This window comes from Amia ocellicauda, chromosome 2 (genome assembly GCF_036373705.1).
Source record: "Amia ocellicauda isolate fAmiCal2 chromosome 2, fAmiCal2.hap1, whole genome shotgun sequence".
Lineage (NCBI taxonomy): Eukaryota > Metazoa > Chordata > Actinopteri > Amiiformes > Amiidae > Amia > Amia ocellicauda.
Window position 1 is genome coordinate 10709826 of NC_089851.1, and position 24548 is coordinate 10734373.

Here is a 24548-nt window from a genome sequence, read left to right on the forward strand (position 1 = left end):
TCAATGGGGGGGAAAATATATGCATATATGCAAATTGAGAACCTATAACTGTTCACACTTCTTGAATGATGAAATCAGTCTTATTAAACAGTATGAAGAGAAATCTAGGCTCCAAATGATAGACAGAAAGATGTGTTGGGATGTTTTATCCAGAACCAGTTCAGCTTAGGCAGTGATGCTGGGGTCAGTGGACAAGAGAGGCTGTTGCCCTTTGTTATTTGTTTGATGTATACGTTATTAAAGTGTAGTCTAAATTATTTCAAGATTGGCATACTTGCCTCGATGCTATTTTAAGATATTCAAATCTCAGTTGATTTGAAATTGTTAATGGCTAGATGCCATTCTACACTGCTGGTTTGGCTGTGTGGTGAGCTTGTTAAGCAGGTTAGCAATTTGTGCTGGCTTCTATATATCCTCTCTGGATTTTAGCTTTCTATCTCACTCCTCTCTGAATGCACTGCATGGACCTGGCAGAGAGCGTTCAAATGTGCACCGAGAGGCAGCCTGATTCAGGGCTATCAGTGCTCAGTGAGGGGGAGGACCAGTATATCACCAGTGGCCAGCTGAAGTGGGCAGCTTGGTTCAATGGCACACACATTAGGAGGCATTCCAAGATCAATGCAACATTGGAAATGCTTTCACCTGAGTGAGAAAAACATTGGGCCTCTTTTTAGAAGCAGTCAGGGTAAAACAAATGACACACTGGGCATGAAGTAGAGAGAGATGTGTAGAGAACAAAATGGTCTGGGCTTAAACTCACAATCATTATTGCATATATGCATGAACTAAAGCATACCTAATAGCTCCTTCTGTGTTTGGCAAACCTAACAAAGTAATAGCAGAATAACAAACCAATGGTATTTGTTAGAGGGTAATTCTAGGTTATGCAATATGTTGGTGAAGTCTGTGTGCAGAAGCATTCAGTCTCAGTCATCTATCATGTGAAATACTGCATTTATATATTTATAAATATATATAAATAGAGAGAGAGAGAGCGAGCACGTTGCTACAAGCATCACCAGGTGAATTTGACATGTTGTTGGAGGAAAATGATCAAAATGAAAAACATTTGCTTTAGAATTACTTTCATATTGCCAACCTTTCTGGAATATGTTTCTACAGATAGCGGATCTGAACAAGGTTAATCCTTTTACTCTTCTTACTGGAACCTTACTTCTCAAGGACTGTTTAAGTTTGAGACTTTGTTTTGTTAATGGATGTTTAGTTCTGCGTTTTTTCTCCGCCGTCTACAAATCTTACCTGACCAAATATTTATAACCATACATTCCAGAAATTTGAAGGATAACCGCAAAAAGAAGTGTCACTTAGAAACACAGACCATCAGTGGATTCAAGGGCTCCCACATCATTAAACTGTTTAGAGCATTAGGTGGGTTGATGACAGATGGGGTATGTTATTAAAGGCGCAGGGAGACAGGAAGAAAGAAATACGAGTAGAAAAATTAAAAAGAGCAACAAAATTTTACTATTTTGCCCAACCTTTAGGACATAGTCAGGTTTATTTTTTTAAAGGACACATTTGCTTCTGTAGTGATGCAAAAAATATTACAAATTGTATATTGTACCAAAGAGAAAATATCATAAACAGCCATTTGAGATAAATGTGCAGAAGAGCATTGAATATTCCTTCATTATTTTTAACAGCATGGACTGAACTAGGGATATTATTTTCATACATGAGTACAGGTCTCTTGTAAAGAACATTATAACATCCATATTTGGCTTTTATTATATATTTATATATATATACACACAAGCATACACATACAATAATAATTTAAAGAAGTGTCTTCTTTACTTTTAACCTGCACACATGAAAAACATTAAATAGGTCTATATTTTTCCCACAACTCCTGATTGTATTGACAAAAAGAGTAATTTAAATATAGACTCTCTGTTCCTGAATTGCTGTACTAGACACAAGTTTAAATTCGCCCAGCGTAGAAACAATAATAGTTCTAACACTATAGACATTTTTAAATATGATTGAAATTCCTACTTGAACACATAGAAGCAAATGCATATACATGTACACACACAAACATATACATACACTGAGTGATTGGTTAATAAAACAGTATGTGCAGAAGTAAATTGGTTTTTTTTATATACAAGCACAACTGCCTGGACAGTTCTCCTACAGCCCCTGCGTCTTCCTGGTAGAATCCAGAATTGATGGCCAAAGTTATAGCAATTTTGAACATGATACAGAGGCACTGATATTACAAATCATATTTTGTATTGTAATTAGACTTAAGAATATTCTGTGCATATGAACAAATGTATTAATGTAATGAGGTGATCTCCTCTTTGACAAATATTTTCTAGGTGAAAAGAAATTACCATAAAACCCCGGCCTTTTAAACTAAGTTGTCCATTTAAATGTATTCGATATCAAACATATATAACTGCTTAATCATTTACCATGAGTGTTCCACCTTCTGAATGCTAACAGTAACAAGAGGATAAGATATATTTTTGGGAAGGAACTAAAAATCATCTTACTTCTGCTAATGCGTATCTGAAGCAAGTAGTGGGTAGTAGTGGGGTGGACACAATTTGATTTAGAAGAAAAACTAAATATGATTATACATTGATTATACTTATGTACACAGATTTACTACTACTGATACAATTAATTCGTATCTAAGTGTCTTGAGTTGGCTTCAGTAAAACAACAGATGTTAAAAGGCAAGTATGTTGTACTGGTAATATCAATCACTGATGGTAATCAAAACGAATGTGGTGAAAGAGCAAGCCACCTTTTTACATATATATATATATATGCCTTTTCAAAAGTCAGAATTGTGCCTTTTCCTTATATTGCACAAGAATTCAACAGTCCCAGGAGAAAAAATGTACTCAGAGCAAGAATCTGACAACTGAAACTGAAAGCCAATTCAAACTTGGTGATACTCATCTTTTAGAATAGTTACATAGACAATACGCTGGCTTAATTCAATCTTTAATGCCAAATCACCTTCAGGCATGTAGTAATAAATAGTATGGAAGGTGTGGAAAGAAGCCAAAGTGGAATAACATGAATGAATCATACAAAAACAAAAACAAACTAAGCAAAACCTACTTGTACTTGTATTGTTAATGATAAGGACAGGCTAAAGTGAACGCTAGTATTGCTTGATGAGTCTCTGTCTCTGGGATGTCTTTCGAAGTAGTTTTCTGTAATCATAGGGATTACTTTCCTCCTGGCTCTCTGTTGATGGCATTTTGGGAAGGGGGTGTCTACAGAGGAAAGGAAAGGAAAGGTTAGAAATTATGAAAGAAAAGGAAGAGCAACATTTAATTGTTCTTAAAGATAATTTATGTTTAAATAATTACAAAATAGACAAAAAATGCAGTTCAAGAATATGTTATCAGTCAGGCTTTAAAAGAAGAAAGAAGTTAAGATCATCCTTTGAAGGACAGCAGTGGACATAAAAAGCACATTTTAGTACAGGTTTTGGCACCATTAATGCAGTAAAGTAAAATCTTAAAGCCGGGACAAGTGCTTGATCTTTGTGTCTGTAGTCAACATATGATTTTAAAAACTCAATCTGGCTTTTATGATGTAAGAATGTACTTTGCTCAGTTTTAAAAATAAAACCAAAATCATACTTAAAGGTTTTTTTTTTTTTTAATGGTATATATGTATTAGTTGCAGGGCAAAGCAATACAATTATTTAAAAAAATATATATAAAACACAAAATAAATTAGAGATTACAGTTAAAATAAAATGAAAAGATTATAGCTGTTTATATATTAATTCAAATAAATATAATAATTGATAGATAGAAGGCTGCAGAGATTTAATTGCAATTTACCACTTGCAGTGCACATGTTCAACCAAATGAGCCTAATTGTGAATGCAAATTGCATTGGTCTTTTATGGGCAGGCAATTCTGGGAGTTGGAATACACAGAATTTAAAAACAAATAGCAACAACAACAACAACAACAACGAAAAATCAATAGAAAAATAATCTACTTTCAGACAAAATCCAAACCCATTTCTTAAACATTTCCTACCATTTTAATTTTGCTTCATATGAAAAACATCTGAAAATACAATAGGTTTGGAATTGCAATAAGTATTATTAACTGTACTTAGCCATCGTCGTCACATTTTTTAATTATAAAAACAAGTACACAATTAACTACATTTAATTTCTTGTTCAACTCTAAACAGTTAAATTGGTACACAAAGTAAACACGTATTGGATCTTCCCTAAATAATAAAGAGTTTGAATTGCTGCGTGACCCATTGTCGGTTTGCAAGGATAATGTTACTTCCTAGGATACAGTTATAATGTATTTTTTCCAGTCACCTGTAAATGTACTCGTATCAAAACACATTTGTTTATATTACGTTTAAAGTCTGCTGACAGATACAGTATGTCAGACTGAGACATACATACTTGCTGGAAAATATGTCTTTAAATTGCACTTTCAAACACCTTGGCTTCAGTCACTGTGCAGTCTGTTGAGCAATATGGAGTTCTGAATAGCTTCCCAGTATATTGTGTGTGAATAAATTCTGCCAGCAATGAAAAGTTAATACTCCAATGGAAACTACATTAAAAACAAGATGGTGAGGATTGTTTCTCTCACTTCTGAATGTCCTGCATGGTGCTTAGCTTAAAACCGTGTTTCCTGTGTGTTTTACCTTCCAGTGCTGTTGGTTTCTGGGGCCTTTGGCTCTGAAGATGGCCCTTTGCTAGAAGACGTTTGGTCAGGTGAGGCAATTGGACTGGAATTTGTGTTCACAGAGTTACTGGAGGAAAGGTCTTGGTAGTAAGAGTCTTCATCGTCCAATAGTTTCCCTGGACTGAAGAGATACAGTGGGTTTAGTCAAGAAGAACTGTTGAAAGAGGATGGGTTTACAGGGGCACTGTCCATTCATTTTATTTATTTTATTTACCCAAGCACCGGGGAGATGTACTATGGCCTTTGAAGACTGAAGAGGAGTTTTCTACATTTTCACTTCTTATTTCAACCGTGAAAACTCAAAATATGCAAGGTATGCTTCTGAAATACAGTTCCCCGTGTGACTTTGATTAGTCCGACTAGTAGTAGGTAGTGATAATAATTGGGTTATTTACAAATTGTTTAAAACACAATTCTAGGTTTTTGAATAAAGCTTCATTGTGATGAAATAGATCCCCCCCTCCTATAATTCCTGTAAGTGGACGGCAAAGTGTGATCCTCTCTCTGGTCTAGTCTAGTGATGATATATAATGATACCCGTCTTCCTTTGATGAACTAAAACAGTTGGTTTCCTCTTCATGTGTTTTATCTGCCTTATTTCAGCTTACAGGGTGTGTTATGTAATTGAATTGCAATCTAAGTTACTTGCAAGGCCCATTGCATCCAATCTATACACCAGGCCTCCCGAAGTATTATCTCATTCAATTTCAGACTATCTAACAGTGCCACAGAGACCCTATTTCTGCTGGATTTGGGTTACTTTTACATTTTTAAATAAGAGAATGACATTTCACGCAAATGTGGTAGCTATGAGTTGAGATGAAATGCCCCCCAGCGATTCTTCCACAGAGATTGCCTTCCATCAATCTCGTTTAGTTTTCATTTGAAAGCAGAGTGAGGATTCCAACTCAGCAGAATATCCTATTTTGTAAAATGTAATGCAGTCAGACATTTATATGCATTTAATTAGGTTCACACCACCTGTGGTCTTTGGGTGATGTCAAAATGTTTGACAAGGCATTCATATTTGGATTGGTCTTCACACATTGGCTGTGCTAGTCAAATGTGGCAGCTAGAATACTCACAAGGTGGAAAAGGTCAGATTAACACACCACTCAAAACTTTGTATCTGCAAAAATCCAGTATCTCGGTTTTAGCCGAGCAGACCTGTTGATACCCTTTCACACTATTGGTAGTCACCCAGCTGACTTTCAGTATCTTCCCTAGTGTTTCTGACTATGCATTTATGTCCAGGTAATTTGGTAAAAAGAGAGATGCACCTCCCTTATACACAGCAGATGTATGGGCTGCTTGCCCTGACCCTTAACTGCAGAGTAAAGATAAATAGATCTGGTTAGAAAAGGCATACTGTAAAAGTGGAAAAAGACAAGTCTATTGCCAGCATTAACAATTGATTATATTGAGGTACCTACATGTAGTGTAGTGATGCAAGTTTACCTTTTACTATGAGTAAACATGCCTTCACTATGATTTACCTCACTGGACCATGGGAGTACCATAATAGATGTTTCTACTTATGCCTTGTTTACACTAGCATACCCGTACCCGTATGGCTGTGTTTCCACTAACAAATACCCGAGCCGAGCCGGAACCAAACCGTGAAACTCTGGCCTCAAAAGATATCTGAATCTGGCTCCAGGCTGAAAATTGTTTTAAATTCTGCCAACACACTAAAAAAAAGGAGTAATATTTGCATTGTTTACTGAAGAAGGGGTAAAATAATAGGAATAGAGTGGACCAGGGATCTCAGGGATCGGTGTAGACTCTGCTACATCTGGTTACTGAGTCTCCCGTGGCGGATTGCCAGCAATAACATGGCAACCACAAGGAGGAAGTGCACAGAGAACCATAGGACTAAAAAGAGTTGTCTGACTATGGGTAAATAATGTACGTGCCTCAGTCTTGGGTGGAAAAAGGAACTTGTTCTATAAAGAGGGTAAATGGGAATAGAACAAGTTCTATGAAAGACTGTATATCAATAAGAAATGCCTTACATGGAGTTGTTTTTCTTAAAGTGTATGTGAGCTATGAGGTCTGCAGCTAAAGAGGAACTGAAAGAGGGTATACGCCATAATTATATATATGTGTCTGGCCTCGTGTAGTGCCAATGTGAGTCAAGTCTGCCTAAACTGTCTATACCGCAGCAACAGAGATGGAGCAGACCCTCTGGACATCTAAAACTGCCATGCGTGCCTCTTCAGGAGTGGACAGAAGTCTGTCGCGTCACAAGCATTTATGTATAACTGCCTGACTGTGGAATGTAACTTTTGATAAACTACACTGAGACCGCCTCTGTGTGAGATTCTTCCAAGTTAACTTGTGTACGAATAAACTTCTCTGATCAACGCACTCTACCTCTCTAGTCTGAGTTATTGAAGGGAAACTCCCGGCTGGGCTATTGCTGACGTTTCTTCATTTACTTATCAGTAATTCATTCTAAACTGAATCTCTACCTACACAAATATTCCAATATACAAAATCTAAAAATACAAATAGAAAATATAAATATTTTTAACCCTCTGTGTATTATATTTCTCTATGAGTATAATGAACATCATCATTGTTCATAATGAACACCATGATTGCACATACATAATGCATCATTGACTTGTTACTCAGCATGTTCATTATTCGCAACACCATTCACTCGGCTTGCCTTTCTAAAGTGTAAAGGCGAGCCCAACATGCCGAACCATACCAGGCAGGCACGGTGCCGGCCCAGCACAGCTCGGGTATGCTAGTATAAATGCAGCATTAGTGTACTACAATGTGGCTCATTTATGGTGCATTGTAGTAAAGGCCAGTGAAGACACTTTGAACCAATTGAAAACCACTATTGTAAAAAGGGAAAACCATTTTAAAAATGCAACCCCCCCTCCCGATAAATTTACCAAGTTAAACCTGTATAAATGTGGACTAAGACAAACAAACAAATTACACTAATTGGTCTACATATATTGTATACCTAATAGGTAAAAGTGCTTCACAAAGTAAAGTCTAAATATTGCAAAGGCATTTGTGCAAATAATATAGCCGAGTCCTCGGTTCAGATATGCTATCTGGATCATAAGTCTTTGAAAAGACCTTAAAACTGCATACATTTCCATTATTCTATATTTCTGTTGTTAATACTTGAACCCCCCCCCCCCCCCCAACAAGCTCAGATTCTCTACTTTTTGTGAGAGAATGAATACTAATTCAAATTGTCTAATATTCCATTAATCAAAAGACAAAGGACATATTGCCTTCAGGTATCTTATTTGACAGTTTAGGTAACTCTGAAAAAAATGAATCTATTAGATTGACACAGACCTGGCAGGCTCCTTCAGTACTGTGGCTCGGGCATTGTCCATTCACAGCGTCCTCAGTGCACTCAGATCATTATTGTACTTTAGGCAACATATTCGAAAACTGCCCCTATTAGTAGCTCACCGGACTATGATAGTTTAATACTGAAGACCATTTTAATGATTTAACAATTTATTTGCATCTATAAAGTTGATTTAGTTTGGGGGAATAGGCATTCACTGTCTGCTCTTTACATTTCCACAAGGTTTATCAGAATAACCTTCACTCCCTTGTCCCTGCAGCCGTGGCATTCCTGAATTGAACAGGTTAACAGGCTGTCGACACCATCTACACTGCTGTCAACACGTGTTGGAGATGCAATCTTTCTCCTGACCTTCTAGTCCCTAATGATGCATATAAACTACTCCCCTCACCGTGGGCTTTATCCATCTGATAACAAATTATTACCCTTGATGTTAAAATCTATTTTCTTGCCTGTTGCACTTGTCTCTCAAGCTTTAATAAACCTCCTCACTCCTCCTCCTCTTCCATACCTCTCTATCAATCTGCTCATTTTTTGGGGGGATCCTTCATCGCCGTTCTGTGCTGTAGCTCACCTTGAATCTTAGACACAGTTACATTTCAGGCCTGGAAGTGACAAAACTGGACCCCACTACCTCGACCAGACTTATCTGGATTTCTTTGATTTTCATATATTTTGCAGCCCTGAAACCAACCAGAGAAAGCCGTTAACTTTAAGTAGGCTTTCCTTCCCCCCTTGTGATATTTACCAACCTTTTTTTATTTTTTTTATGAGAAATATTAAGGTCATTTAGGTAATGGGGACAGAACTGCTTGTTATTTTAAAATAACTTCTGGCAGAATCATTATATGAAACTCTGATCTGATCACCATCCTGGCACACTAAGGTAGCACAGAGAGACAGGGAACAATTTGTAGGACGCAGCAAAGAACACAGTATGCTGGGGGAAATGATGTCTGAAGAGATTTATTTAAGTAGGATCAATTTAAATATGAAGGCTGCCTTCAAGTTCTTTTTAAACTGGGCCCACTGTACTGTTATACCTTTATAAACCAGGTGTTTGCAGTGTTACTACCTGACCTAAAGAACTGAAAATGATGTGACATTAAACAGAGTGAAAGAAAAGGCAAGGCTGTCTTATTACATTTTCACTGGAGAAGGATCGCATTATATATACAAACAAGTGTTCAAAGTAATATGCACCTTTAATAGATTGTTAATAAATAACTGATCCATCTGTCAGTAAATACATTTATTTTAAACTTCCTATTGTGGATCAAGGAAAAACAGACAGTTTGAAAATTGAATTGATAACTGTAGCATAGCAGCATAAGTTTTAAATAGATGTCATATCTGTCACAGTTTTCTTTTTACCAATATACACTAGGTGATAAGAGCTTCAAATGATGGGGAACATGAAATTCAGAATTGATAAGGTTGCTATGTTTAATGGGATATCTAAAGCTTGTACATTTCTTTAATATTGTTCTGTTAGATAATATAGACAGCAAGTCAGCCTGACATTGCTTTCACATCATGGGCAATGGTAGATTTCAAATAAAATAAGGACATGTGCAAAAAAGCATGTTTTTGTTTAGATATGTAAAATCAAGTGCAGAAGAAGAACTGAAGTCACCACAGCAAAAACTGGAATGCAATCTCTACATCTGAAGTATGCTTGTACCCAAATGCTTTGTCATTGCTAATGTAGCTACACTGGTGGGATCACAGTCAGTTGTATAAGCAATTTAACCAGCACCTGGACATTTGTAAGGCGTGTGATATGGATTTATTTTTTGTAATGTTATAAATAAGAGTTCAAATGATATATATATCACCATCACACTCAGCCTATATCGATCCACTGTTGGATGAAGGCTCCCCAAGATGTTTCCACTTGCTTTGATCTACAGCTTCTCTTTTCCATGTCACAGCAGCAAATTGTATGATTTCATCTTCCCATATTTTTGTGGTCTTTTATCATCTCATGGGATCCATTCAATAACTTCCTTTGTCCATCTTCAATCTGTTCTTCTTGCAGTGTGTCCAGCCCTGTGCCATTTTTACATATTCATTCATTCAACTATGTAAAATAGTTTGGTTTGTTCTCAGATCCATTCATTTATTATTCTATCTCTTCTTGTTATTCCAAGCAGACATCTTTCCATGCTCCTTTGTATATATATTTTTATGTTTTTAATAAGAATAGACAGAAAAACAAATACATGGATCAGATCAGACCAAACAAAAGTATGTGTGAGATTTGAAAGAGTGAAAATAATTAAATGGCAATGGGCTTTACACACTGCAAGAAGAACAGAGCAAAGATGGACAACAGAAGCTACTGACTGGATCCAAAGAGATGATAAAAGATGTAGAAGACGACCACATAAAAGGTGGGAAGATGAAATAAGAAGCTTTGCTGGAGCAACCTGGAAAAGAGACCCTGTACAACGAAACCAGTGAAGACCACTTGGGGAGACCTTCATCCAGCAGTGCTGCTACTGATATAGATCTATATCTCTCTCTCTATTCTAGTTTAATAACATTTATTAAATGTCAACATACAATTGCATCATGTTTTATTACCCATAATTGTACCATACTCAAAATAGGAATGGTAAGTTGTGGGCCTGAAAGTCTAACAGATGCTCTCAGGTCTTTTTGCAAAATATGTATCACAATTTTCCACAACTGAAAACAAAATGCTTTATAGAAATGATTTTCAGTGTCCATCTTGAATACACTGTAAGACAGAATACAAGAAAGCAGGGAACTTAACTTTGTGACACCTTCCTGCTGAAGAGTAATGAGGTAGTTAATGCTACTTTCTGCTTCCATAAAAGTATTATAATACAGCCACTTAGCTTCGACTCACTCCCTTGTTTCAACACTGGCAGCTTCTCACACCAATTACTCATTCAGAGAATATGAAGCGGCAAGGCCTTCGCCAGCTTATACGGCTGGACTGCATGACAATCATTACGAGCAAATGAAACAAAAACATGGATTACCTTTGTTTCCTTGGCTTCCGTTTATCATCCTGGACTGATCTCTGTAAGCATACATTTAAATGTAAGTTAATCAATATTTAAAAAAATAATAATTCTAAAGTGAAAGTTATTGTGAACTTTTATTGATAGAATGAAGGTATAAAGTGATGTTTATTTTTAAATACACAAATGGTGCTTTTACAGATCAGTGTCACAAGTACTTGTTTTTGATTTGGAAGTGTTTGACTGACCCACATCAAGCAACTTCTTTCATGCTTCACAAAAATACCTAGAGTGCAGCACCTGGCATCCTCATCAATAAAAGCTACCCAAACAGACAGTTAATTCTCTTTGACATGTACGGCCTTCTTTGGCACTGTGGGCAAAATGTCAGTGACCAGCTAGCTGGCATGTTATTAAGCAGTGATGCAATACTTTTGACCAACAGAGAAGGATGCCATAATTGTGTCCACCACTGCAACTCAGTGGGACGAGCCAGACATCACAGCCTAGTTTGAACTGGCCTGGCTGCCGTGCACGGCCACTCACATGGATCAGGTTGTAGTAGGTTGAGTCTTCAGCTGTGTTCAGAGTTTTTGGCTGCTGGGTCCGTCTGGGCATCCTTGTCTGCTTCTGATCTACTACTGCAGGGAAAAAAATCATACAATCTTGAGTAGTCAGTATATTCATTGTTCCTTGGTAGTTACAGTTTGCTTACTTTGCTTAATTTTTTACTGCGATACTATCTTAAAAATGGTTCTTGCGTTTTAAGAGACAAACCAATGTTCACTTATAGAAGCTTCTTTAATTAATTCAAATTTCCATTTTCTTTTAAGCATGTCTTTGTGCTGTAGTACAGTCATAGTGCTGGTTCTACAAAATGTTTTTTTTTAATCAAAGTCCTTCGAAAATTACTTTTCAACTAACACGGGTACATGAATATACTAAGAAGTCAAAGGAGTAGTTTCTAATTTAAAATGTAAAAGGGTGTTGTTTATTATAATAATAATAATAATTATTATTATTATTAATAATAATAATAATAATAATAATAATGTAATAGAAAGGCAACAGGGGGTGGAGTAAGGGAAGTAGCTAAAAGGGATTCAAAATTTCCTTTAAGAGCATTTGTACTTTTGTGCTAGTGAACTGAGGTTATTTCCAAACCAAAATGAAGGAAGCAGACACAGTCATTGATCATGAAAAGCAAAATATTAATCTCATATAATCCCAATGTGCCCTATGTGTTCAAAGGTGACAACAATGTTTACACCCTCCATTCAGCAAATTCTGTGTAGACTTCCATCAACTAATACAGACGTACATATGTAGATGTATATTAGGCCAATTAAACCATGTTACCTTTAGAACTGATTTTAAAGTTGTCAGACTGAGAAAGAGAACAAGCATGCTTCTAGTTACCAATTTAGCAAGCCATGCAAACCTGCATATCTTATTATGAACTGTATGAATACAAGTCTTATATTGCCCCTTGGTTAACTCTGAGGTGGAACAAAATGGGAAATCTGCATAACAAAACCCCCCATTCTGTAAGGGTTAAAGACTGTAATGAGAAGACATTAATCTGTGTCTGCAAAAGCTAATTAGCTATGAACAAAAAAAGTTTGTCATATTTATTAAACACAGCACTTCAAAGGTCATTGGAAATATTGAATTGCTCAGAGGAACAAAAGCAATTTAGTCCCAGCATTAATGGTTGTTACAATTGTTTCTGATTAAATGCAACAATTATTATTTAATGATTTTCCTTGGTCATGGACAATTGTATTTGAAATGCAATCACAAATATATGAGTACCTATGCATTACAGGCACTTTGTTATCATCATGACCAAATTACATAAATACATGATTTTTTAAGTTAGGTGAAACCATCCACAAATAATCAGAAATAAATATAAAAAGGGTTATTATTGTGAGAAGTCAAGAAGAAGCCTAATGGCAAAGGTCAGAGACATGGCTATGGTGGATACCTATAGCATGGAATAGTAAAATGGGATGTATTCAGTCAAAGTATATCATTTGCAAGCCATCGATAAAGGGGACATGGAGATAATTATAGCTGACAAGCTAATTGCAATCACTAAGGACCCCAGTATCTTTAGATAATGAAAATCCAGCTGTGATTTGCAATTTGACACACAGTATGGGGAAGCTGACCTTTAACCAGACTATTTCCATGTTCACAATTGAAGGCTGAAAAGCAATTACATATACAATAATCTACAAATCCTGCGACCAACTCTACCAAAATCCGCTTTGCTACCCTTTGCATTTTTGTTTAGTGAGAAGAGCAACTGTGGTAATTTAAAAGCCAGTTAATACACTTTCCTATCATAGTACGTTATGTATCTGGTTTTGATATTATCCAATAACATCAATACATGTTTTTTAGTTAAATATGTACCTAAAATCCACTATTTGTTTTGGCACATTTTATTTTGATTACTGTTCAAATATCAGAACAACGTCAAGAGCCCATGTTTTTTTGTTCAATAAGCTTGGCACCAAAGAGAAACAGTTACTGGGACACATGTGTCTTTGACGATTATTCTCCTTGCCTTGTAATATTCTTACAAAACTGATCAAAGGCAATGAAAGGCTGCACAATTTGCAATTTAAGTCATATTACAATGAACGGCAAAGTCTTTTTCTCCTCGTTTGCCATGTATGAAGAATGACATTGCCACAGTTTGCAGGCAGGTGAAGAAAAAGCTTTCAAGATGACAGATTGGCAAAAACCAGAATCTCAATGTCTTCAGACAGAAAGTAAAAGGTGACTTCAGACTTCAGGTGGTCATCTGGAAATCAAGGTATAAAAGTACAGTGCTGCAGCGTGACATTGGTGCTGCATGATAAACTGGCACACCTTGTAATTTCTCTTGCTCGTGTGTCTGAAATATTGTGTTTGCGAACCAATCACAACACGCTGCTGAATTTTGAGCCTTCATACAGTAATTTATTATCTCAGTGTACAAATACAATCAATACTGGTCAATTACAGATCTGTTTCTGTATGCAGAAATGAAGAAAGGCTCATAAAGCTTTGCATGGTTTACACACGGTACAGGATGTTACTTTGCTTTTGTTGTATGATATATGTCTTCCTCATCTTCTCCTTAACGTGCCCGCTTCCAAAATGTGTGTGCACCCACTAAACAAAAATGGCAACAGTATACATTCTGAACTACAGAAAGTTTATTAATGGTCAGTAGAATCTTATTTTTTCAATTTGCTCCTGATGAGACTCAATGAAGTCCATTCTTGAAAATCATCCAGGTCTTGAAGATAATTGCAAATTGAAGAATAAAATACTTAAAAAATGCATGAAAGAGGGATTGAAACTGTCATGTCTGCAGTGAAATAGGATGACTTCCTGAAGAATATAGTCTCTGCATTCTGTTGAGGTCCTTGAATGAATAAACAACGCACACCCAAAAACATAATACGGGCTTAAGAGCGTATTCATGTTTGAGAGGTTGTGATAATTATTTACTGATCGTGTTAGTTACTGTGATTTAATTTTATGTTGTCATTTTGTTTTTTGATTTTTATTTACTTATGTCTCAAAATCAACAATACTGAATAACATATAAACCAAGACATGGTACGTTACATACCTGGTGGGGGATAATTTGCAGGGTACCCATTGAGTTGCTTTCCTTTGACGAACATACCATAGTTTAATGGGTTTAACTGACGTGCCAAAATAATTTCATTCAACTTTTGCTGAAGAGTTAAGTAGTCTTCGGAAAACTTGCTTATCTAGACAAAGGAAGGATGTACAAGTTAGATTAGAACACTTTTTCCACAAAAAACATAAATTGTCAGACGTAGGATTGTGTCCAGAATGTAATTCATGGTTCTCATTAACCTTGTTCACAAAACATTTAAAATACACTTCAAGAGACAGATATTACCAGCAATGCAAAAATATTCAGAAAAGTGTATTTACTATGAAATCCTCAGTACTTTATCTTTATCCTGACTGATGTCTTCCTTTTAATTGCACTCCTCTGATAGGAATGCATGAAATAAGTTGTTTACAGCATGTGTGTGTGGATTGTGCAGTTAAAACTTGGTGGCATTTTGAACCACCATCTCAGGCACACCTCCGAGCACCTCATCCACACAGCCCCAAAAAAATCACCACCAAATGACAGTCGATGTGTGGGGGGATGAAAGTGAAGCGACATTGCCTTAGCCAGCTCAGGCTCCAGTTACATATGAAAACAAATCAGCACATACAACACTTGATAAAAGAGATCTAGGTCCTTACTTGTTTAGAAAATATCTCCAGCTCATCCGTGTCTTTACTGGAGTTCTCTCTGAGGTACTTGCGTTCCTTGTAGCCGCGGAAGTTGCTCTGGATGGTCACGGCCGCCTGTTCCTCCTCGCTCAGCTCATTCCGGTTGGTGTCTTCAGGGCTGGAAAGTGCAAGTGAAGGCGCCGGGGGTACGTTAGTTTGACCTGGGACTTTTCCCTGTTCCCGGTCTTCCTTCAGCTTCTTCCTCTCCCGGTGACCCCGGTAGTTGCTCTGGATGACAGTCGCTGCTCTCTCCTCCTTAATTCCTCCCCCATCACTGGGCGGCTCTGGCTCTTCCACCACCGCCGCAGGTATCTCCTGCGATTCCCTTTTGACATCCTTTCTGTTGGGTATTTTTCCTTCCTGCTGCAGTCTTTTCCGCTCCTTGTGACCGCGGAAGTTGCTCTGGATGACCACCGCTGCTTTGGCTTCATCCTTTTCATTCCCTGGTGTCACCTCGGTCTTCTCCTCCTCTGATTTTACAGACTCTTTATCCGGCTGCGTTTCTTCCTCAGTGGCCTTGGCCTTCTTTCCCCTCGGAGGGATCTTCCCCTCTTCCTCAAGCTTCTTCCTTTCTCTGTGTCCTCGGAAGTTGCTCTGAATGACGGTGGCAGCCTTGGCCTGCTCGTCGGTGTTTGCAGGGGATTCCTCTTCAGAGCTCACCAACTCCAATTGGATGTCATCTTCATCAACTGGGGGAGGTAAATCTGCAAAGTCATCAGGTTTAAATTCTTGCTCTTCCTTTAACCGCTTTCTCTCTCTGTAACCTCTGTAGTTGCTTTGGAGAACGACAGCTGCGTGCTCTTGCTTCGTTTCATCACCCTGCTGCTGCTGGTCCCCATTCTCACTGGGCGTCTCCTGTGGCGCTGCCTCCTCACCCGACTGCTCCTGAACTGAATTGGTGTCTGCTGATTGCTTGTCTTTCATCATTGCTTCCCTAGAGCAAGTGGACATCTTATTTAAACACTCATTTTTTCACATTTCTCAGGGATTTGAATTATTTCTTGAAAATGCTTCAACAATGTCAAAAAATAGTATGGTTTTGTTCTTTTCAAGCACAGATTTTGTTTTTGTAAATTACTTGTTTGAAAAAAGAACAAACCTTTAATGCAAAATCAATCATATACCTACATTAGACAGACAAAACAAGATGAAGTCACACAACACTAGCACAATCACTGACAGATATACACACTGACCAGTGCACATACAGTGGGTTAATAGAACTAGTGATTTTTCTGCTGCATGTGGGTTTAACCTTCTTTTCGATTTATGTTCTTAAAGGGAGTTTGGTCTCTGAGAAGGCAACCAGAGTCAACATAAAACAAAAAACAAACAAAAGGAAAATACTATTAAATCAACAAAAAATGTATGCACTTAACGGTCCCAGACAACCTTTTTGAGAAATGTCAAAACAGTTAGTAAGTTTCATTGAAATACCAGAGACATACTTTTTTCTTTTGAAGCTCCTTCTCTCCTTATGTCCTCTATAGCGAGCTTGGATCTTTACAGCAGCCTTGTTTTTTTCATCCACTATCTCCTTGTACTTCTTCCTTGCGAGGTATCCTCTACAAACTGGTACAATAATTATAAATGTGCATTAGTACGCTCAGACAGATTTGCGCATGGATTCATCCCACAGCAAATTATACAATTTGATTGACTTCATTGCACATGCATAGAAATGGCAGTTGGGTAAATATATTCTTACCAGCTTGTAGTTGGGTGATAAAAGTCACATTCTTGGCTGTATTTCTTTCACCTACATGCTCTTTTCGAACTTTATATCCTCTGTAAGCTGATGAGAGAAAGACATGTTAATTTAAACCATGTTAAAAGACAGACATACAATTTTGAGGCCTAGAGATTGTAAACAGCAGGAAACCTTTATAATTGCATATAGGTTCCATGGGTGATTTTCCTCACATATGGAATCACTAGACTAGACTCTGTTCCTTTAGAAATTAGTATTTATAATTTAATTAAACCAACACCTTCAGGCACCGAGTTTTATTTAAATTATGCAAACAAGAAAACAATTAGAAACATGAGTTCAAGAAATAAGTTGTCTTTTTAAAGGTCATCCCATATGTGAGCAGTGTGTTTATGATACACAGACTGAAACATACTTTACTACGTATTCACTCTGAATTGAATTATTGTAGTTGCTGAAATTCACCCTCATTATTTTACAAGAATAAAACAATGGGTTAAAAAACACATTCACCAAGACAGATGTTAAAGTGGGAAAAATTGATTTTACTCTCCTAAAACCGTACCCTTTGGATGTGCTCAGAGCAGGAAACGGCAGTGTGTCGGAGATACTTACCGGACTGGAGGACCACTGCGCTCTGTTCCCTCTTTTCTCGCAGTCTGCGGTATCGCTTGGCTCCAAGCCAGCCTCGCACACAAGCCTGAACCAGGATTATTCGGTCCACAGTCTCCTTCATCATCAGATTCAGGTGCTCCACGTGGTAGTACTTCAGGAACACCTGTACAGAGCACAAAATAGCACAAATAAAAAACGCACAAAAGAACTGTCAGTACTGCCTTAACTCATGCAGACAGGAGATGGCTGATGTGTCCAGAGTACAGAATCTTAATCCTAACATATATAAAGACAGATCTGACCCTGCCTTCTGCAAATTCAGTCATTCAAATGTATTTTACATTAGATTAATATTTAATTATATCATACTAGCTGGAACGTAGATGTAACATATAAGATCAAATATCATTAAGTCAGTGATCATTTAATTTGAGGACAAATCTCTTCCAATGTGGTACAGAAAGTACCAATATGCATAATCACCTTGAACCTGAAATCTACGCAGGAAGATAAACACCCCAACATCTGAGCCCCACGTCAAACAACTGGACGTCTACACACAAAACTGTAAATACCTGCAATTCAAAAAAAGCAATATTGTAAAAGCTGAAAGGAATCTTACTTTTGTTTTCCCAAGGACCCAGTTCTCAAGTTTAGCCTTCTCCAATATTGCAGCGCAGGTTTCTGGGCTCACAGGAGGGTCTTCGTTTGAACTAAATGCCAGAATAAAATACCTTGGAAAAGAAGAAAAAAAAATACATATATAAATATATTTATTCCTATATAACATAAGAAATACAAAAAATAAATAAAAATAAATAATAATAATAATAATAATAATAATAATAAAAATGGTATCTTATAGCCAGGAAAAGGTTTTCAAAAACACATCTATCAAAAACAGAATTTAGTTTGGAACCATTTCATTATTTATCATTCTCTCTTGAGCTTTAGTGCAGCAAGAGAATAACATGTGCTAACATGAGAACATAACATAAAAATACAATACCCTAGAAGAAAAGTTTAGATTTGTTTTACAGGTTACCTGTGTGTATATTTGTAACCTTCTGTGTGTATATTTGCAACATATGCCTAGGCAGAATCTATCTGCAAATCAAAACAGGCATCTTAAAAGTACATTTTAATTAATTTAAAATGTAAATTTTTACAATAAAATAAAGAGAGATTAGGTACAAGTTCTGACATGCAGGTAGGTCAACGTTTTGATTTGGTCTAGACCAGTCACTTTGAATATGCTGAATGAATTAATACCAAAAAATAATCATCATGATAACAATAATAAGATGGCCATTAAGATCTGCACCATTAACATCTATGCTTTGTGACTGTATACAAAACCTCTCATTGACTTCATGAATGAAGAGTGTGAAACCCTCACCTCTTGATGAAGTTGGCGAAGAGAACCCGGTGAGAATAGCCCTGCCTCCGGATCTTTGCGGTTTCTAAGACACCAGTGTAGCGCAGCTGGACGAGCACTTTCTCCCGGTCAAACTTGCTGGCCTGGCGATCGTTGTTGGGCTTGATGCAGCGGACAAAATGCGGCTGACCGGCCACCATCTTGGACAACAGGTCCATGAGAGAGTACTGAAAACCACAAACGCACAAATGCTTCAGAAAGAGAAAAGCATTAAGAAACCTGATCTACCTATGTAATGAGGAGCTCCACAATGTGTGTAAGAACCCCATGTTTTCATAGAACATTGATTGTTCCCTAATTGATTGTTCGCTAGTGTATGATTTTTGGAATTATAATTGTCAAGATGAAATCGTGGTAAAGGAAGAATCTCAGTAGCTCCCTAAAGGATATATCACATAGGTAAGTGCAAAATAATTATCACATCCATTGTGACAAGTGGGTCATGAAAGACTAAGCCTCACATATTTACATGGATGCTCAAGTCCCAGAATGTAATTAAAATGGATTTACTCAAGACAAAAAGCTAAATTATTGGGTTTACCAACTTTAAGACAATTTCAAAGTAATTAAGCTGAAAACAAATCCAATTAAAATGACTTAACGGTAAAGTACTGTGACTACAGTCTTCAACAATATTCTTCATCATGTCCGACTCATGAAGAAAAGCTTAAACATTTTCTTTTTCTTTCAATGCAAGAATGTGTTTCATGATGATAGTGATAATCACTTAGACTGAAATGGGAAAAGATTTAAAATGTATATATTTTCATGAATTTTCAAATGGAAAATGTATCCAAAATACATCTCATAATCTTACTCTGAAATATGATGCAACAGTTTGTGTTCTCATGTTGGTTGTCTCTCTGGGATGATGTGCAGACTCCCCGCTGTCACCCTGCATGCCAGTAAAACCCATCATTAAATCATATCAGGATGGCAGATATAACTGTGCATGTGTTAACAAATTAAATGCTGCTTTTAATTTATTTAATAAAATCTCTATACAAATATTTAAAAGTGCCAGGAAAAGCTTAAATCTATACTAAATGCTAAATTGCTCTGTGGAGTGGTGAAAGCCAGTAAAGTTTTGTTTATGTAGTACAGATGGATGGAGAAAATGTTATTACCTCACAGACTGATAATGAACTGAACAACACAAGCATTTCCATCTTTACAAGAAGAAACCAGGAAAGCGAGAGACAGGGAGGATACTTGAAGTTAATTGGTCTGAGAGCGAGCACACAAAACTATGGTTCATACATTTTCAAACAAAATTTTGAAACAGCACTAAAATAAAACAAGAAAGGGTACCTTGGCAGTATTTGAGGAGCGCTGAGTACTACGATTGCTTCCTGCCGCTTTACCCTTAGTATGGGCCAGGTTACCTTGGAGAGAAAGAAGAACACACGTCAGAGTGAAATTTACTTTGGGACAACTACTGACAGTAGGTAACTCTGCAATGATGTGCTATATTAATATACATGAAGGAATCATTACTAAGAAGTTAATGTATAAGCAGAAAATAAAGCAAAGATGAGATATCAAAGGACTTCTTGGTGTTTAGTTCATATTTTAAAATTAGGGAATGGTTTTGCCTATCACGACTTCAGAAATACATTAATTAGGAAACAATCCAATAGGTTAAAATAAGGATAACACTGTGATTACACGATTTCATCTGAATTCCTTCAATGTGGCCAAAATGTGGTCTGTGCATTGGACTATACATGTCTGTCCCAATGGCATAGTATTTCAACTGTTGAGGCAATGAGGCAGAGTATTTAAAGAGAAAAACAGGATGACAGGGAACCATGAAGGAAAGGCTTTCAGAGTATATTCATCGAGACACTTCAGATAGCATAGCTCCTTTAAATGTTGTTTGTAGCCCAGGTCTTCTAAAATACCCTGGAATAAGCATATTGATATAGCACTCTTAGGTCATTATGGCTCTCAAACATATCGGCTGTGAATATCTTAAGCTTTGCATGACAGCCTGTGATGTAGCAGTTCATGTCACTCTCAGCAAGGTTAATCTATAAGAACACCTCATTCACAGCTATTAGCTTACAATGGCTGGTAACTGGATTTGGTCTAGGAGATTTAAATAGCCCACGCAAATATGTATGTGTGGTAGAGAGAAGGATTAACAGAATTCATGTGTAACCTTACTCTTTAATTTAAATGTTTGAGGTTAAGCCTCTCTGTATTAACAATAGTTATTTATCAAATGTTTTTTGGGTGTACTGATAGTAAAGTGGGTAACCTCTTTCAATTGTGTATGGAGTGATGAGCTGAACGTCATAGTTTGTGTTGCATTTGAAAGGTGAATCATTATTTATTCAGGGATGCCACATTGTGTTTTACGAGTGATGCAAAAATGGAGGAGATACTGCAAATGTCACCGATCCCAGTTATGTTCACCAGCAGGGTATTCACTGACCTCCTGTACCCAATCTGGAATTAATTAGGCATGGAAGGGGCAGTGAAAGTGGAAAGTGTACCCATACAGAGATTTAAAAAAAAAAGGCAGGCAGAAGGATGCGAGGGAAAAGCTGAGGGAATGATATGATCCATCATTCTTCCAATGATACACATTACTTTTTATATTTTCTAAACTGAGTGCTAAATAGAACAAAATTGTATGTGAATTTATAAAAAAAGGGTTGGGGGGGCTAGTCAGAAATCTGTCAGGAATTATGAACTACAATCAATAACGACAAAGCACCACTTTTAAACCCTGCAAGATATCAGCATTAGTCACTAGTACACTGCAAAGATTGTTAGAAACTCTTGCTCTATTCACGGCCTGCCGAGGCTTGAAGCGAAAAAGCCAAATTTCCCCACAGGATGACGGCATAGATCCTGCCTGCTCGTTGCCATTAGATGATTCATTCGTCAAGAAGTATGCATGATTGACTTTCTAATGCAGTGCTACGGGGCAAAATATACATCGCAGGCTTTGGAGTGTGTTTAACTTCACTAGGGTCAGATCAGGGGACTCTACTACAGGATCAAGAGAAGCCCTTTTACTAAAAAAGGAACACAAGAAAAAGAAAAAAAATAGTGAATGCAGCAGTGAGTAATGGCTACTTGATTTGAGTTGCATTTACTTTTCCTTGGCATCGAGGAGTACTCACACAGCAGTGACCAGCCATTCACATAATTAGGCGGCCATCTTATTTCAGAAGGACGCACTGCAAAAAGTAAAATCGACCCGTTTGCAGGTTTAAATAACAATGCCAAAATCTGATAATCTTTGACCTGCCCATCAAATTGAACTGTGTTAAAATTCAGTTACAGACAATTTGCAAACAGTAATTAATATGAACAATTTGCACATTAAGCTGGAAATATGAAAACGAAATGTGAGCTAGTTTGTAGCAATTACAGTATTTTGGGATAGTAGTGTTTGAAGCTAATCATAACTTTCACACATAGAGTTATGTCCCCAGAAGAACAGAACTCAATCGTGAATTTGTTGCAAACAATACTGATTCACTAGCAAGGACACCTTTGGATCTTAACTGAGAATTGCTTCAGTTTCATTATGAGACCGCATGAAAAAAAGAATGCTTAGCAAGGTCTTAGTGATAACAATAAAGAGGAGAGGTGTAAACCAAACGTAAGAGGATGAAGTCAGTTATCACAGGATTTTGCTTTAAACTCTGGAAGCATTCTTAGATAATCCTTTTTTTTGTTCCTCTCCCTTTTATGACGAAATATGGAGGCGTCTGTTATACGCAGGGAAGCTGAATGAACTGAAAGGATGCAGATAGGTAAAGAATGATGGCAAATGGCCAGCAGATAATAAGGAATAGGCCAAGGTTTATTATGCACTGCACCAATTTGTTTTTAAAAGCATCATCAAGTAATTTCCACTTCCTTGACAACATTTTAAGCTAGCCAAAGCTGTGAGTCATATGACTGCATAGCTTTAAGGGTGCAAGTAGTCATGCATTTGAATAGCATGCATGGCTCCATCACGAGAACTTGTTTTTTGTCTTTTGAGATCATTGTTGTGGAATATACCTCGTGTTCTTTTCTTTTTAAGCCTTACACGCAACAGACTCATTGTTGTGGGTTTAAAATTCTGAGCCAAGAAATTACATAGCACTAAGAAAATATTGAGTTAGAATTTGGCCTTTATAGTAACAGAAGAAAAGGGCAAGAGAGAAAGGGAAAATATCCCTCAGTGCCAATCTGCAGTGTTTTTAAGTGCGAAATTAGGATGAAGAATTATAAATTAATGTTTGCATATCAAACACAGTGCTTGTTCAAAAGAAAAGTATATTTTTTACCCCTATAATTACTGCTGGGAGTGTTTACCTGTCTTCGTGAGAGGATTGGTGACAAGCTTGCGTATCAGATCATTTTCAGAGGACCTCAGCAAAAGGACAATATCTGCAGGAAGAGTATCTCTGTTCTTTGCTAGAAAGCCACTGGCGTTGTAGAGAACCTAATACAAATAACAACAACAGAAACTTTCACTTACTAGATCCACTGCACTGTTGTTCTGAAAATGCATCGAGTATGTGAAAGAAATTACCTTCCCAGCATAATGATGAATCCCAAAGCTTAGGTCAACCCTCTTTGGCCTCCAGAAGTTCTTTGATTTTAGATTATCTTCAAACTTTTCTACAATATTCATCATATTAAAAAGAAAATAGAAAAAAAGTGAATATTATGAATGTGTACAGTCTATTAATGATAGGAAATTGGAGTGCTTCTGAAGGCTAGTAATTTTAAGGAGGCGGATCCTAAATGCTATACAATGCATAAGTATTTGGCCATAGTTATAAATATATAACATTTATAAAAGTACTGCACATCTGGTGTTACATAATTAAAAATACATGTGTAAACTGCTCACATGGTCTCTTAAAGTAGGACACTGAAAGATTTATGTGACTCTTTATAACTTCATTGTGTTTGGAAGAAAATGTAGCCCATTCTGAGAGTCAATTTAAATTCGGTCAGCAGCCACTCCCACTTTGAAACACCCATTCCTGAATATGCCATATCAGAAAACCATGATTGGAAAAATGAATTAGATGATTACATTTTGGGGACTTCAGCACATGTTGAAATGATTAAGTCTAAGTCTAAATAACTTGCCCACAAGGGTTTGGTCTGTAGCTTGAGGAAATCGGCTCTCCTCATCCAGCAATGAGAGCAGGCCCATTGGCTTCTGCAGAAACATATCCAAAAGAGGCCGGTTGTCCTCATACTCAATCACTCGAGCATCCACGTCTTCATTCAGGTATTCGTTCTGACAGGAACAATGATAAATCTCATTCAATATGCCTTATCATATTCTTCAGCAAGAGACATGTACAGTTCTATCCTATACTTGTGTTCATCTTAGTTGCAGCATCTTATTGGCTGT

General features: G+C 37.0%; 1 protein-coding gene across 1 annotated transcript in view; it reads right to left on the bottom strand.

Annotated features, from left to right (window-relative positions):
- Positions 1 to 1462: 1462 nt before the first annotated feature.
- The window catches only part of myo3a (myosin IIIA), a 76095-nt gene continuing 53009 nt past the window's right edge, over positions 1463 to 24548 (bottom strand). The window contains exons 21-37 of the mRNA XM_066718108.1: positions 24278 to 24431; positions 23709 to 23797; positions 23489 to 23618; positions 20474 to 20547; positions 20290 to 20331; positions 19980 to 20057; positions 19124 to 19329; positions 18347 to 18458; positions 17725 to 17887; positions 17107 to 17193; positions 16847 to 16970; positions 15369 to 16332; positions 14710 to 14854; positions 11619 to 11713; positions 11091 to 11131; positions 4684 to 4845; positions 1463 to 3263 (exon numbers count right to left, since the gene is read on the bottom strand). Coding sequence (XP_066574205.1) covers positions 3149 to 3263; positions 4684 to 4845; positions 11091 to 11131; positions 11619 to 11713; positions 14710 to 14854; positions 15369 to 16332; positions 16847 to 16970; positions 17107 to 17193; positions 17725 to 17887; positions 18347 to 18458; positions 19124 to 19329; positions 19980 to 20057; positions 20290 to 20331; positions 20474 to 20547; positions 23489 to 23618; positions 23709 to 23797; positions 24278 to 24431 — 2781 coding nt within the window. The 3' untranslated portion in view covers positions 1463 to 3148. The remainder of the gene's footprint in view (positions 3264 to 4683; positions 4846 to 11090; positions 11132 to 11618; positions 11714 to 14709; positions 14855 to 15368; positions 16333 to 16846; positions 16971 to 17106; positions 17194 to 17724; positions 17888 to 18346; positions 18459 to 19123; positions 19330 to 19979; positions 20058 to 20289; positions 20332 to 20473; positions 20548 to 23488; positions 23619 to 23708; positions 23798 to 24277; positions 24432 to 24548) is intronic.